The sequence below is a fragment of the Acomys minous genome, assembly GCF_964271855.1.
Source record: "Acomys minous genome assembly, chromosome: 2".
Lineage (NCBI taxonomy): Eukaryota > Metazoa > Chordata > Mammalia > Rodentia > Muridae > Acomys > Acomys minous.
Window position 1 is genome coordinate 47246299 of NC_140484.1, and position 16999 is coordinate 47263297.

Sequence of the window (16999 nt, forward strand, 5' to 3'; positions counted from 1 at the left end):
TAGACCCATATTTATCACCATGCACAAAACTAAACTCCAAGTGAATTAAAGACCTCCATTTAAAACTGAATACCCCACATCTGTTAGAACATAAAGTGGGGAAGACCTTTAAACTCATTGGCACAGGAGACAACTTTCTGAACAGAACACCAACAGCTCAGGCACTAAGATCAACAATTAATAAATGGGACCTCATGAAACTGAAAAGCTTCTGTAAGGCAAAGGACACCATCAATTGGACAAAATAGCAGCCTATAGAATGGGAAAAGATCTTCATCAACTACACATCTGATAGAGACCTAATATGCAAAATATATTAAGAAATCAAGAAACTAGACATTAACAAACCAAATAACCCAATTTTTGGTTGTTTTTGTTTGTTTGCTTGCTTGCTTGAGACAGAGTTTCTCTATGTAGCCTTGGCTTCCTGGACTTGCTTTGTAGATCAGGCTGACCTCAAACTCACATCAATCCACCTGCCTCTGCCTCCCGAGTGCTGGGATTAAAGGTGTGTGCCACCACACCCTGTGCCAAATAATCCAATTTTTAAAAGTGAGGTACAGATTTAAACAGAGGATTCTCAATAGAGAAATCTCAAATGGCTGAGAAACACTTGTTTAAATGTTCAACATCCAAAAAAAATGTTCAACATCCTTAGCCACCAGGGAAATGAAATTCAAAACTACTTTGAGATTTCATCTTATACCTCTCAGAATAGTTAATATCAGCTCATGCTGGTAAGGATGTGGAGCAAGGGGAATACTTCTTTCCTATAGTAAATATACATATCTAATAATGTTTATAATAAAATTAGCCTATTTATTATTAGTATTATTATTATTATTATAGTGGTATTATCTATACCACTATCAATCAATAAAATAAACAGACACACATTACATTTTACAATAAGGCTTACTTCACCTGGGGCTGGGCAGATATTAACCCCCTAAACTACAATTATCTTCCAGCCCCCATCCCAAGCCATTTCCTTAAATCATTTCTATCTGGGCTGTTTCCCACCCATAATCCCAAAACGACTTGCTTATGTTGTTCATCTGGGCCTCCACGTTCCTCCTTCTCGCCCAGGTGACCCTTCTCTACCCCATGGAGAATCTGCACTCTCCTCCTGTGGTACCGCTCTTCCTTGCCCAAGATACTTTTCTCTCCACAGCCCATGAACCTTCACCACACCTGCCTCATTTCTGCCTTGCCCAGTTGTAGGCCTTTTTTATTTTTTTATTAACCAATCAACTTTAAATAGGTAGAACAAGGTTTACACAACAAAGACAGCTGTACGTGAGAATCTGCTCATCCAGGTGGCAACCAGATCCTGAGGACCAGTAATAAGCGTCAGAAAACATAGCACCAGACCAAACCCCAACACTTCTTCATTGCTGATGGAAGTGCAAACCTGTAGAGACACTATGGAAATCAATATGGTGGTTCCTCAGAAAATTGGGAACCAGGCAAGACTCAGCTAGACCACACTCAGGCATATACTCAAAGGATGCACCCCATCCTACCGAAAAAACACTTGCTCAGCTATGTTCATAGAGGCTTTATTTATAATAGCCAGAAACTGCAAACAGCCTAGATGTCCCTCAATTGAGGCATGGATAAAGATGCCTGCTGCAGTGCAACGATTTCAAATGTCTAAGCACTCCAAATCCAGTCACTCACTTCTCTCTGTGCTCTCCTGGGATCCCTTAACCTCTTCCCTATGAAACTGAGTCAACCTGTCCTCTGCTTCAGCTCAGTACATCAAGCCCTGAACACCTGGACACAAAAGTCATTCTTTTGTCTCCCGGAACACGCAAATTAAACTGTATTTAATTGGATTAGTGCCTAACACAGGAAGTAAATATGGGGTTGGAAACTCTGAGCAGATGCTGACCCAACCCTCACCCAGGAAGAAAGTGGAGAGGACTTTGGATTCTTCTAAATGAATCGCCCAAATACACAGGGCACAGCCATTCTCTCGCGTGGTGAGTCTTCTATAGCTGGGAGTTGGGAACAGGAGCAAGAGACACTTACTTGGCAACAGGCACAATAAGGTGAGTGAACATGGTCGAGTATTTTTATGGATCACTGGGGAATGGAGATATGGGTTTTGTGGGCTTTGGGGGGCTTGGGGGGTTTTGGGTTGGGGAGGTTGGTTTGGATGGTTTGGGTTGGGTTGGGTTGGGGTGGGGTGGGTTTTCAGGACAGGGTTTCTTCTGTGTAGCCTTGGCTGCCCTGGACTCACTCTGTAGACCAGGCTGGCCTTGAACTCACAGCAATCTGCCTGCCTCTGCCTCCCAGAGTGCTAGGATGACAGGTGTGCGCCATCAGGTTTGTGTCAAATGAAATATGGAGAATGTAAGCTGATGAAAGACGTTAGAGGAATGCATTGTACTCAACTTCATCGTGTCTGCTCTAAAAATAGAATGGAAGAAGGAAAGACTTTTTTGAAGGCAGACCAACTCAGTGGGTAAGGCTTATTGCTGCCAAGGCTGATGACTTGAATGTGATATCTGGGACTCACAGGGAGGAAGGAGAGAATCAACTCCCACCAGTTACCCTCTGACCTCCAAGTGTGTGGCCAGGATCCTACACACACACACACACACACACACACACACACACACACACACACACTACACTGACAATGGACTTCCCTTGAGCAATTAGCTCCATTTTTTAAAAATATATACCTGGCACTGGAGAAGTCAAAGATACTCTCCCATTCTCAGTTTCCTTTTCCAAAATCTAAAAGAATTGAACTCAGTGTTCCCCAGTGTATATAAACCAGGATCAAAACAGTCGGAGACATGCAAAGAGGGAAAAGGCACAGCCTGTCTCCCCATAGTGCATAACCTCTCTAGGCCTTACCGTTTTCATCCATGAGACTGAGGTTGAGGTGGAAAGAGATATGTTTCTAGAGCATTGGCTGCCTGGCATTCTCAACAAGCCCTGTAAGGAAAATTTAACACTGTCTCTAAGATGGAATCAACAAGTCCGTGGGGTTGAATTGCTAAAGCAAAAGTCATTCTCAGTTATTTTAGAGTGTTTAGTGCCCTATGTGTGTGTGTGCATGTGTGCACATAAGTACATGTGTGCACATGTGTATGGAGGCCACAGGTCTATGTTGGCTCTCTTCCCCTCTCAATCCCCATCTTATTGTTTAGACAGGCCACAGGCTAGCCCTAGAGATTCTGGCTCTCCTACTCCAGCTCTGGAATCACAGATGTGTTTGGCAATAAAGACAATAGCAATAAAGTTGTCTTTATTATTATTCATTTTTGTTATTACATATTATTTACTTACTGTGTATGGCCATACATATGCCACTAAATGTGCTTGGAGATTAGAGGACAAATTTGGGGAGTCAGTACTCTCTTTCTACCATGTGAGTCTCAGGGTTCAAACTTAGGTCATCCGGCAACAAGTACCTTTACCTGCTGAGTCAGCTCACTGGCCCTATACTTATCTTTTTATAAAAGGAGCTGGAGATCCAAACTCATACTCCAATGCTTGTTGAGCAAATGGCTACTGACTGAGCTATCTCCCCAGCCTCCTGAAGTCTTTTAAAACACAGTATGTAAATGATGAGTGATTCCACTGTACTTTTTTTTCATTAGCATGAATTCATTCGCTTCACCGGGCCCCACGGCCAATTCTGTGTATGTGAGGGCACCTCCCAACAGTTATTCTGTTGCCCCGGGAACTGTGCCTCAGGTGCCTCTGTATACAAACAACCAGCCTCAAATCCACGTAATTTCTGGTAATCCACCTGGTTTGGTGCCAGCTGTGACTGAGCTGCCTGCCCAGAAAGTCTTGAAAAAAGGCCAAGTCCTAGGGGTAAGTAAAAGTTCACTTCGTGAGCCAGAGGCCATATAGAGAGGAGCAAAGCAGAGGCTTGAGATAGACAAATAGGAAGTCCAGAGAGGGGGCCAAGGAACAGGATAGCTCAGTTGGTAAAGTGCTTAGTGAAGTGTCTGCGAGCTGAGTGCCACCCCCAGACCCCCCTTCCATGTGATGGCTGTGGAAATGCGCATTTGTAATCCCTTAACCAGGAAGACAAAGGCGAGTAAACCCCTGCAGCTCTCTGGCCAGCTCGCTTAGCTTACTTGGTGAGTTCCAGGCTAGTGAGAGAGACCCTGTCTCAAAAAAAGAAGTAAATGGCTCCTGGGGATGGATACCCAAGGTACATGTCAGCTTTATGATACATGTACACACACACACACACACACACACACACACACACACACACACACACACACAAAGATGCACAGTACCCAAGGAAGCACACATCCATACTCATACATAAACATACACTCATATATAAATACACAAGCAGGAACACACATACACAAATGCAAAAATACATGTATACATACATACATACATACATACATACATACATACATACATACAAAGAAAAAAGAAACTTTAAAGACTCTTGAATATCTCTCCATCACAAGGAGACTCAGTGTATGGCCTTGTAGTTTCTGATTTGGCATTTGGGAACAAAGAATTTTTAAAAACAACCAAAAATCAGTGTTCTTGAATGTAGTACCTTTTGCCTCTATGTATTTGCTTTCTATAGTTTAGGAAGAAAGAAATGCCAACAAGGACAAAGTTTCCAAAGGTGTAATGGAGCCCAGGGTTGCTGAGTAATGCCTTTGTCCAAAGTAGAAAGAAGGCAACCAGGCTAGACAAGCAGCAATGCCCAAAAGGCTGGCCTGAATAGCACAAGGGAGATCATTTCATCACATAGCTCATGAGTGACAAGCACTGATTCTGCTCCAGCCTGCCCATGTTCCAATCCCAGCTCGTGCCTCTGGTCTTGCTTGGGGAAATCTTTAAAAAGGCAGCTTGTATATTTAAAAAAGCACCCAATAGTCCCTTTCTGAGACTTTATCCTACAAATATACCAATATGCACAAGAAATGTGCTACATATAAGTTTGCTGCATGGCTTATAGAGACAGACGGATGGAAGCAACTAACTGTTCTAGTTCTGTTTCTGTTGCTGTGGTAAAAAATCCTCAGGTGAAAAGCAACAGACAGGAGGAAGAGGTTTGTTCGTCTTACATCTTCAGGTTAGCAAGGAAGCCAAAACGGGAGTTTGAAGTAGGGTCACTCTACATCCGCAGTCAAAAGCAGAGGGAGACAAACACATCTGTGCTGCCTTCTTGCTCTCATGAAGCCCCCTCCATCCTGTTAGGCTGAGGACCACTGTCCAGGGAAGAGTGCTGCTCACAAAGGACTGGGTCTTCCTACACGAATCAGCAATCTCCAGTGCCCCCTCAGACAGTCCCACAGTCTAACCTAATGCAGACAGCTCCTCATCAATACTGTGGCTCTAGGTCATGTCAAGTTGACAGTTAAAACTGATCAGTTTGGAGCTGGTCAAGCCACTGTGTTGTTCATATAGCAAAGGAAGGTTATGAGACTATGAGGAGAACAAGCTCTTTGTGCAATGACTGGGTCCTGCTCTGAGATATGTAATTAATGTACCCTTAGTATGAACTTAAGGAAATGATATATATGCTTTTTACCCCATGTCTGCAGGAAACACACACACACACACACACACACACACACACACACACACACACGGCAGTATCTGTATTAGCTTCCTATGGCTGCTATAATAAAGTACAATGAACTGATAGGCAAGAAGAGCAGAAATGCATTGCATCACAGTTCTGGAGAAAAGAAAACTAAGATCAAAATCTGTCCGGGTCATCCTTTCTCTAAAGGAATGAAGGAATGGTCTCTTCCAGATCTTTCTCCTAGTTTCTAGTAGCTCCTTGGCTTGCCATAGCATAACTCCAGTTCCATATGGCTGGTTACATTTCATTTTGTCTTTTTGAGGTAGGCCTTGGATTCAGAATTCTGAATTTTCGATGACTATATTTTTTAAGTAAGGACACTAGTAATATAGGATTGAGGCTCACCCCGTCCCAGCATTGCCTCACTTTGACTTGTGACATCAGCAATATCCCTATAGTCATATAAGGTCATATTCAGAGAGACTAGAACATCAATATATGAATTTGGTAAAAGTAAGGAAGTATGACATTGCATCTAAGAGACAAGGAAAAGATGCAGGCAAAAAATTCATACAAGGATGCTGTGTATAACATAAAAAACTAGAGGTCACCTTACCTGTCCAGCACCGGTATCACAACTACCCCACCCCACCCCACCCCACCCCACCCCCACTCCCCCACCCCCCCCATCCCCCGCCCAGAGACTCTAGGAAGCCCTTTGAGAATATTTTGAAAAGTGGCTATTGCCATGCTGAATCCACATCTCAAGCACCCCTGTAAAATCCAGGTACAACAACACAAGCTTATAATACCAGGGCTGGGAGGTAGGGACAAGAGAATCCCTGGAGATTGCTGGCCAGCCTTGTTAGCCAATTGGTGAGCTCCAGGTTTGATGAGAGTTCCTATCTCAGAAAAAAATAAGGTGGAAAGGGACTGATAAAGATACCTGGTATCAATCTCTAGTTTCTACACACACATACACACACACACACACACACACACGTGCGCGTGCACATACACATGCTCATACACATATAAACATGTACAAACACACAAACACAGGAAATGTAATGACCCAAGGATGATCAAGCATTAAGTTAACAAAGTGCAGAGATACCAAGATACGTGTTTGAAAAGGAATAATAAAAGGTTATACCAAAATGTAAATGCTTGCTTTCTCCAGGGGAGTGATTATAGATAGTTTTAATTTTATTATTATGTTTCTCACATTATCTTTTAGACTAGGAAAACCAAATGGGTATTAAAATATAAATGAATTTAAAAAAAGGGAGGGGTGGGCAAAATCAGGGCTCAGAGGCAAAGGCTTCAGCTGTGGCTCTCCTGACAGGCTATCCAGATCCTGATCGGCCTGGTGCACATTGGCCTGGGCTCCATCATGCCCACCGTCCTCTACAGCCGCTATATACCTGTCTCCCTCTATGGAGGCTTCCCCTTCTGGGGAGGCATCTGGGTGAGTAGTTCCAGTCTGATGCTCATGGCAGCCTTTGCCAAGCTGTTCAGGAATCTGGAGGTGTTTGCTCAAATGTCTTAGTTGGAGAAGGGGTTGGGGTGGAGAATAACAAAGCGCCATAGTCTGGACAGCTCCAAACTGTAGAAACGTGTTATCTCCAGAAGACCAGAAATCCAAGACCAGCATGTCAGCTGGTAGTCACCACTGCAGTCTCTCTTACCTTACAGCTAGTCATCTTCTGCTGCTGTCTTCCCTTTGTGTTTGTGCCTGTCTTGGATCCCAAACTCGTTGTTGCTATTGTTGTTGTTGTTGTTGTTGATGTTGATGTTGATGTTGATGTTAATGTTGATGTTGTTGTTGATGTTGTTGATGTTGATGTTGTTGTTGTTGTTGTTGTTTTAAATTAGCATATAAAGTAATGGATTTATTACTGCACTTTCGTCACTCATATTTTGTTCTTATTTGTCTTCTCCCTGGCACTCCCCTCCCTTGTTCCCCTGTTTCCCTCCCACTTGACCCCTTCCTTCCCTCAATACTTCCCTGTTTGTTTTACTTCTATTCCTTAATAAAAATACCCTGACAAAACAACAAAGGGGTAGAAAGAGTTTGCTTTAGTTTACACCCCTTTATTGCAGAGAGGTCAAGCTGGTGGGAACTTGAAAGAGCTCATCACACCGTAGCCATCCACAGTCATGAACAAAGAGAAATGAATACTCACTTTACATGCTTGCTTGTGCTCAACTCAATTTCTCAACCCTCACACAGTCAGGAACCCTTGCCTAAAGAATGGTGCTCCCGTAGTGATTTTTTGTTCTCTTTTAGACCAGGAAAACCAAATGGGTATTAAAATATAAATGAATTTAAAAAAAAAAAAGGGAGGGGCGGGCAAAATCAGGGCTCAGAGGCAAAGGCTTCAGCTGTGGCTCTCCTGACAGGCTATCCAGATCCTGATCGGCCTGGTGCACATTGGCCTGGGCTCCAGGCCAATCAACTTAATTAAGGCAATCCTTCCTAGACATATCCACATGTCAAACAACTGAAGACAATCCTTCATTAAAACTGTCTTCCCAGATGACCTAGATAATTCATCACATTCCCCTTCTGCTTTCATGTCACATGTATTCTGCCACCCTCACTTGCCAACAACATTATGGTCTCTTTTTGGCTTTCATGATGCACACTACACACACACACAGACACACACAGACACACACAGACACACACACACACACACACACACACACACACACACCACAATCTGCCTATGAGAGATTTAGATTTTGGTTTATTTCACTTAGGATGATAATTTCTATTTCATCCATGTTTATTGCTAACCTCCAGTCATAAGAATGCTGATGGCTGGGCATAATAGAACACACCTTTAATTTCAGCACTCTGGAGGCAGAAGCAGGAGGATCTCTGTGAGTTTAAGTCCAGTCTGATCTACATAGTGAGCTCCTGGCCAGCCAAGGCTATGTAATAAAATTATGCCTCTAGTAACATTCTGAGGTTCTGGGGTTAAGTCTTTGAAAACATGAAACTGGAGATCACAGATCAAGCTATAGGTTATACTCACCAAAGACCAAGGTATTTCTTCTAGATCATCAACCCAGAAACAGCAGCATTTAACTCACAAAGAAAAGAACACATGGCTTTATTAGAGTCTCAAGGTGATCTGTGACCCCACAAAAATGCTGTAATTTTTCCTCCACATCAGTTTACTGCCTTTGGACTCTCTCATTCTTTTCCTGGTACCTCTCCCTCCCCACCCACTGCACCACCACCCCCTACACACACACACACACACACACACACACACACACACACACACACACCCTGTTCTGCCCCCCTCCAACTTCACTCGCCTACCTGTGACTCAAATACAAGTTTTCCCATAAATATCCAAATCCCAGAATGACCTAAGAAGTCAAATTCCAACCTCTCCCATACAATAACAATAAAATGGGCTGCCACCCTATGATCTCGTCAGCCTGCAGAACCATATGGATATATACTTCATAAAATTTGTTCTAACCCATGATTCATCTTTCCAGGCTGCAATTTCCTTGGACTTCGAACTGATCCATATTTGGAACTCTATCTCCTCCCTCCCCCCCCCAACCCTGTACAGATTAGGCAGGTGTTGAAACATCTCATAACGTCCCAGCTACTCACTAGCTTACTGTACCATGTTAGATTCCCTAGAAGTGCCCTGACATCCCACGTGCCCAACTGGCCCTCCAGCTCACAACTTTCTTGCCTTTGTCTTCGGGTGTTTTGTTGTTGTTGTTCTTTCTCACTTTATTAACTCCAGCTCTGTCTTTCTTTTTCCCATCTATCACTGATGACTTTTCCAGAGCAAAATCTCCCGAGGGCTGACAAAGAACATGAAAACTCAACATTCTTCCCTTCTTTCCTTCTTAACACGTCTCTATAAAGGAAAAGCTGAGGCATATTTCTCCTCAGAACTTTTTCCTTGGAAGGGAACCAACTCAAAGAAGTTCTCATCGTCAATAACTATACATCTTCCCCAAGCACCCAGACACTGAGGCTGAAGCCAAGTTACCTGTGTTTGCTCTCAAGCTTTGCTACTTAGGTGAATTATTTAAAATCAATAAGTCTCATTCTCCCCATGTTTTCATTTTTAATATTTTACACATATGTTCATTATATTGTGATCACATTCGCCCCCCCCCGCCTTCTTTTATCCCCCTTCCCACTCCTCTTGACCCCCGCTTTCCCCCAAACTCGTCCACTTCCTACTTCCATAGTGTTTTTTCTTTTGACCTACTGAGTTTCATTGTGGTTTCTTGAATGAGCATGTGTGAGAGAGTATTTACTGGAGCATGGCAACTTACTAGGCGCTACACTGCTGAAGAAAATGACATAACCCCAACTCACAGATTTTGTCCATCTCTATAAAGGACAAAGCAATAACGTTATGTGGACTATTACTCAAGGTTTAGGAAAAACACTGCATATGGGTGGAGGAAAGAAGATATGGACATGATTACTACTGGATATGGGATGATGAGAATGTTCTCGACTTAGATTGTACAACTCTAAAAATATTATTACGAATACTAGGATTGTGTGTTCTAAATCAATGATTGGTAAGCATATGAATTTTCTTGCAACAGAGCCATTTCTTAAATCAGCCCAAGTAGAATCCAGCAGATAGCTACTTTTATGAACTCTTAGCTGGCACCCTCTCAGACCACCGTAGCTAACACACTGGGCAAACAAGGGCAAGTGATGCCTCAGCCACACTGCCTGCAGAGCACAAGTATTGGCAAGAAATTCTCCCCCCCCCCTTGTATGATGTTCAGCATCAGAGACTGACATTCATTGTTTAAGTGATTGAACAGCACCCATTCAGGCATGCAACAGGCAAGGACCAATGCTGAACTCTCGTCCGAACATGGCAGAAGAGTCAGCACCCTCTCCCTCTTCCCTCCTGTGCCCCACACCTCATGAATCCTGAGATAAAACCGGGAAAGCAACAAATGGTGGGCACATGTAAACAAACAGCAGGAAATGGGCTAATGTCAATTGACCTCTATGAGCAAGACACAGAAAATGTGAGGCATAAGTTATATCAGTGATACCTACAAGGATATGAATGTTCACATTTTTTTCAGATGAGGAAATAAAGACTTAAGAAGTTAATGACTCACCAAAAATCACTTAAGTGTCAAACAAAATTTTAAAACCTGTTCTGGTGAATCCTAAAATCCTGATTATCCCACCACTGGCCCAACCCTCACTAAGTCAGCACCCACATTCTCTACCATTGTAGATCTGGGGTCCCCATAAGTAGCTCTATAGGTGGGAGATTCTGTGCACTCAGAACTAGATTCCTAAGGAAGGGTATGCCGGTGCCTGGCCCTTGGTAAGTTCCCAATCTTGTGCACTAGTTTATCATTTCAGGATCTTTCTCAGTGGCGGCAGAAACTCAACCCAATTCATCTTGCCTGGTAAGTCACATTATGAGGCTATCTGTCCCAGCTGCGGACCTATAGTGTCACCGTGGGGATATGACTGACAAGTAATCCTTCCCTTACTCTTGTACCACTAAGACCAGACCTAGGGCACTCCCATAAGTGCTAGCTCTTACATACAGGACACACACACACATACACACATACACACACATACATACATGCATACACACACATATATACACACACATACACATACATATACACACACATAGACATAGACATACACACACATACACAGACACACACACAGACACACAGATACACATACACACACATATACACACACATACACACAACACATGCACACATATACACACACATATAAACATATACACATGCACACACATATACACATACACACATATATACACACATATACACATACACACACTTACACACACACACACACACACACACACTTACACACACACACATACACACCTTATATAGGATAGGGACAATGGTGCCACCACTACTAAGGATTCAGAATGAGAAGAAAGACAGCGGGAGAGGGGAGTAGATTGCTCAGGATGCCCTCAGTGGAGGAGCAACAAAACTCCCAGGTGCCAGGGACACACTACCCAGAACAGGGAACTGAGCATGCCCATAGCATGTAGAGCAGGCTTCCAGCCATTTCTGCAGGAGCCAGGAAAAGCCCCAGCACCTGCTGTACTAAGAAATCCAGAATCTGAACTCAGAAGACCCACGTGGACAGAGCTTTTTGTGCTTCCCTAGAAATGGACTGCTGTAATAGCTCTGCTTCCTAGATGAGCAGGTTGCCCAGAGTAACGGTCTCCTAGGGACCAAGGTTTCTACAATCAGATGAGCTCCATTGGTAAATATCCAGAAAGGGAGGTTTAACATATCTGGACATACTCTTTTGTATATGGCTCAGGAGCACAAAGTGCTCTCTACCACTGAATTCTGTCTGTTACAAATGGTAACGATGGTAAAGTTTATGTGTGACCTATTCTAACACGGTACGATGGGTGAGGGGTGCTGGCTGAGCCTGCAGGTCTCAGCTATACTCCTCTTCCTTTCCCACCCTGACCCTCTGTGTCTTCTCCAGCTGAATGGCAGTGTGGCCTTGAACATCATCAGTGCCGTCTGCTCTGCAGTGGGCGCCATACTCTTCATCTCAGACCTTGGTCTCTCCCAAGGATATGTGGACCCCAGTGATTACCCCTACAGCTGGGGAATGGTGAGTGTCCTCAGCCAAAGATCTCGGCCTTCACTTAGATATGTTCAGACCATGCCAGAAAGGGCCTGGCAAGCAAGCCTTCCCCCCTGAGCACTGAAGAAGAGGAAGTGCTCTTGGGGTCAGGGCAGAACTTAAATCCTCAGCTGTTGCTTTTACTGCCCTTGTGAAATAGCATCTGCCTTGTAGCCCTGGCAACTGCACAGGGACCAGCTGCTAGTGCGTCAGCAGCCCTCCATGTCTCAGCTTTCCTGCCTGCTCTGCAGACCAGGATTCAGAAATATTTGCTTCCTCCCTTGAAAGCCTTTTGTTTAGTTTTTTTAGGTAACTATATAAAGTTCTGGGTTTCATCATGACACACACCTGTCATCCTCCTTTGTCTCAGTTTGTCCCTTTCACCCCCCACCCCACCCCCATAAGTCCCAGCTTCTGTTTTCTTTCAATTTTTTTTTTTAATTTTTAAAGATTTATTTGTTTTATTTGTGAGTCCAAGTGTTTTGCCCTCATTTGCATCTGTGAACCACATGTATGCCTGGTTCCCATGGGGGTCAGAAGAGAGCCTTGGGCCCCCTGGAACTGGAGTTACAGATAGTTATGCGCCACCATGTGAGTGCTGGGGGCTGAACCCAGCCTTTAGCAAAAACAGCCAGTGATGTTAACCACAGAAACATCTGCGCATCTCCTACCTCCTTCATGATGTTTTCCTCCCTTCTCATAACCTGGTGTTGTGGCCTACAACACACACACACACACACACACACACACACACACACACACACACACACACTAAAACCTAGATTCCATATATGAGAGAAAACATGCACCATTCGTCTTTCTGAATCCTGCTTATTTCTCTTAACATAATGACTTCCAGTGCACAAGATTGGGCCCTGAAACAGCCCTTCATAGGGGGAAGCTAGGATTGCCAGAGCCTAACAAATTCTGCAGAGCCAGGTGGGCTTTTAGGCTTGGCGGGACATACGATTCCTGCCACACACTGCAGGGTTTAGCATCCACAGAGAACAATAAACTAAGGAGCATGGCTAGACAACAGCAGGACCAGCTCCAACAGCTGTCACCTGCTCACCTGTACCAGCACCCAGCGCCATCTAATAGGAATAGAATATGGGCTGCCCATATGGTTTCAAATTCTCCTCTTGCCACATTGAAAAAATACAACTAACTTCTCATTTGAACGCTTTAATTAGCATACACTATTAAAAGAAGAAGTGATGGCTGATGAAGGGAGGGAGATCTGGACCTACAGAGAGAGGCTCTGATGCAGCCTCTTTGTTCGCACCAGCCACTAAAGTGGAGACTCAGCTCCAGGTCTCAGTAGATGAGGGGTCTAGGAAGAGTGGTTAATGCACAGGCAGACAGACAGACAGACAGACAGACAGACAGCAGCATGGTAAAGACTTTGGAGATAGTTCATGCTCTGTGAGCAGAATAGAGGACCAGTCTTATAGGTTATGGAGGATGGGAAGAGGCTGTAGTCCACTGCACAAGCCTGAGGCAAAAGGAAGGGAAAGGGTTTCACCTTTTCAAGAAGGGAGGAAGGACTCTTGCTAATGTGAGACTTAGAAGATGGGGGGAAATGAGGAGCAGAGCCACATCCAGGTCAGGTATAGTCAGGGTCAGGGATATTTTCACTTTGAGTGGTGACCCTTTGAGATCCGTGTTGTTTTATACCAGCAACACATGGCACTTAAGGCCTCGGCACTAACCCCGTATGTAGCAGCCACAGGGGACCTGATACTGAACTAATAGGGCGGCTTTGGGCATGTCCTCTCAACCTGCCAATGGACCACAACCTCAACCAGAAGACCAAGTTCTCCTCCCCTCCCCCCTCTTCTCTCTTCTACACTACCCATCCCCTCCATTTTCTTAGAGATTTTTTATCAGCACATAAGCACACTTTTGTTTTTTCCATCTCATAAAGCAACTCCATCATCCTTGAGTTGTTGGAGACAAAACCAGGGTGGTGGGGGTGGGGGTGGGGGTCAGGTGCATGTCCAAAGAAGAACCAACTGGATTCCTCTCCCACGTCATAGCTAGTTCCTTAAGGAATCCAGTTGGTTCTTCTTTGGAAATGCATCAAGAATCCGACCATGATTTCCACTTTCTCCCCTGCAGAGCTGGCCCTTGACATTGTATCTCTCATCTCAGTCACTAAAACAGCCTCCCCTTGCCACCCTGGCCTCCTCAAAGCCCTCTTCAACTTGGCATCCAGCATGGTCCCTTTGACAAGCAAAGTCATGTGTATTGCCTACTCAACCCATTTTACTAAGAAATTACTCCTGATGCAACTGTTTTAGGCGTTCCCTTAACCACTGAATCTGTTTCCCATAAAGGGCACTGTAGTGGATGGTAGAATAACCCATTTTCCACCCACACTTTAGCCTTACAAAGACCTGGGAGACATTTGCCCCATAAGGCTCAGGGAGGGAGACTTTGCCAAGGCCACACAGATGGTCCACTGCAGAGTCTTGTCAAACTCTTGGCCCAGTACTGATGCCCTCCAGATTTCTTCTGATTCCAGAGACCAGGCGTGGGTATTTCTAGTCTGCTGCTCATCTTCTGCCTCCTGGAGCTTGGCATTGCAAGTGTGTCTTCCCACTTTGGCTGCCAAGTGACCTGCTGCAACTACAACAATGTGAGTCCTGGGGCTCCTTTGTGGGTGGAAATATATACCCCAAGATGACAGGAAATTAACAGACTCTGTGGATTTTATCCCTGCTAAAGAGAAGGAAGTGAAAAAATACCTATGGGTCTTGGTGTTTGTCTTTAATGAGCCTTTATTACTGGGGCACCTTAGTCTATTGTATGCTGTTATCACTAGGCTGGGTGCATTATAAAATAAAGAGGTTTACTTGCCTCTCAGTTCTAGTAGCAGGAGTATGCATACGGCATTGCCCTGGGGTACTTCTGAGCAAGTGCTGTCTCTGCTTGAGTTTTGACATAGCAGAGAAGGGGGGAAAAAGAGTGCCCTAGTTTAGAAAGGTTCAAGCTTTATCACAACATCCTCCTGTGAAAACTAGCCTGCTCCAAGTCAAGCATAGATCCATTCATGAAAGTGGTACCCACAGCCTGATTGTCATCCACTAGTCCTCACCTCTTACAGGTTCCATCATCTCAGCAGCACTGTGCTGGAGTGTAGGCTTCCAGCAACAACCCTCTAGAGGACTACTTTAGCCTTAGGGTAGTGTGTACCTGCTGTGTGCCTCTGTTTTTCAGGCAGCTGTGGTCATTCCAAATGTCTATGCAACAAACCCAGTGGTCTTCCCAGAACCATCAAATCCAATACCAAGTTATCCCAATGGAGTTCAAAACCCCAGATAAGTGAACCTGAAGATTCTAGAAGCATCTTTCACTGAGGCCAAGTGACGTTCTCTCCACTTAGCCAGGTTCTTCCTTACCTGACAAACTGGGGTAAATTCTTTCTTACGGCTTATACTATAGACTCCTGCTTCAATTCGCCCTGGAAAATCCTGCTGGCTCTCTACTAAAACGAGATGGGATATTGGAATGGATTTAAATAAAGTTGTCCTACCAGGACACATGCATCTGTATAACGTTAGGCATCTCTGCACCAGCCTTGCTGTACACACATCCATGTATTCTCTGCCTATAGCAGTTTTCGAGATAGAGAATTACAGCGATTTCATCACCCAAACTTCCCTCTGTTGGTCATTCAGTCACTTAATAAATATGTATTGAGCATAAGAAATGCCCAAGGCTCTATTTGTGACAGATATGAACATGACATGGTTCTTGGCAACTGCTGGCCTCAGAAGGGAGGTAGAAGCTCTGTTTTTGCTAGTGTGGGGCAGTATGCAGGGGAAGGGAACACACAAGAAGCACAAAGATGGATATGATTGATTCTGTCAGTGATACAAGAGGTGAGGGAGGCAGGGCAGAAGGCTGGGTTGAGGTGGCAGCCGTTACATGGCAGGGAGAGCCCCCAGCTGCAGTGAGGAAGCACAGACTTTGGGAGACCCCTAGAGAGGGCCAACCCCAAAACTGATAGTACCTTTTGTAAACCGGAACCACTGAGTTCACTGAGCTACATTTTAATATATGCCTTAGGGTGGGTATACAAATATTCAGCCTGTAAGACAGACTATGTAAAACCTGTTGGTATGATTTCAGATGTCATGTATAAGAAAACAACATGTACTTTGGGGCATCCAGTTTTCAACAAGGAAGGATGAGATCAGCAATACTGAGAGATCAGTGGTCAAAACTGATAACGGAGCAGTTTCCCAAACAGCATCCCCATCCCCCTTGTCTCTCTATTGTGTCCCACAACTCTAACAGAAGCCTACTGCTCTACCAGAAACCATGCTGGCACTTGAAACCCCAGGTAAGGTGCTCACCCACAGATCACCAACACCACCTAGAGCCCATGTGGCTTCTCCAATAGTATGCTCTTGTCTCCATGTCCCATCCCGCAACTCCTGCAGAAGCCCACTGCTCTACAGGAGGCCATGCCAGTACCCAGGAACCCAGAAAACCCCTACTCTACCAGAGACCATGCTGGTACCTGGAACCCCAGAGGCCAATCCACCTCTCAAAACCCCAGAACCCCAGAGACAATGCTGGTATCCAAAACCCCAGAAGTCATACAAGCCATCAAAACCCCAGTGGAGACATCCTGCTGGACCTAATGACTTGTAGTTCACAAGAACCGTAGGCCATTAGGGCCAAAAGACCAGAAAGGAAACAGAAACCAAGGGGAAAAAACATCCACCCAACAGAGATAAACTCAGAAATTGGCACCT

At 44.5% G+C, this 16999-nt stretch overlaps 1 protein-coding gene across 1 annotated transcript; it reads left to right on the forward strand.

Moving 5' to 3' along the window:
- The first annotated feature begins 1955 nt into the window (after window positions 1-1955).
- On the forward strand, window positions 1956-15898 carry LOC311589915 (membrane-spanning 4-domains subfamily A member 8-like). Its single transcript, XM_084768652.1, has 7 exons — window positions 1956-2057; window positions 3624-3843; window positions 6891-7013; window positions 10931-10990; window positions 12087-12218; window positions 14758-14871; window positions 15453-15898. Exons 2-7 carry the CDS (start codon window positions 3625-3627, stop codon window positions 15555-15557), a joined length of 753 nt encoding a protein of 250 aa, XP_084624778.1. The 5' UTR covers window positions 1956-2057; window position 3624; the 3' UTR covers window positions 15558-15898.
- The last annotated feature ends 1101 nt before the right edge of the window (window positions 15899-16999 follow it).

Bases quoted from the DNA above. Each gene is read 5' to 3' on its own strand.
- LOC311589915 (XM_084768652.1), top strand. From the start codon at position 3,625: ATGAATTCATTCGCTTCACCGGGCCCCACGGCCAATTCTGTGTATGTG. The intron at 7,014-10,930 runs GTGAGTAGTTCC...CTTGTGCACTAG, and splicing joins CCTTCTGGGGAGGCATCTGG to TTTATCATTTCAGGATCTTT. The intron at 12,219-14,757 runs GTGAGTGTCCTC...TTCTGATTCCAG, and splicing joins ACCCCTACAGCTGGGGAATG to AGACCAGGCGTGGGTATTTC.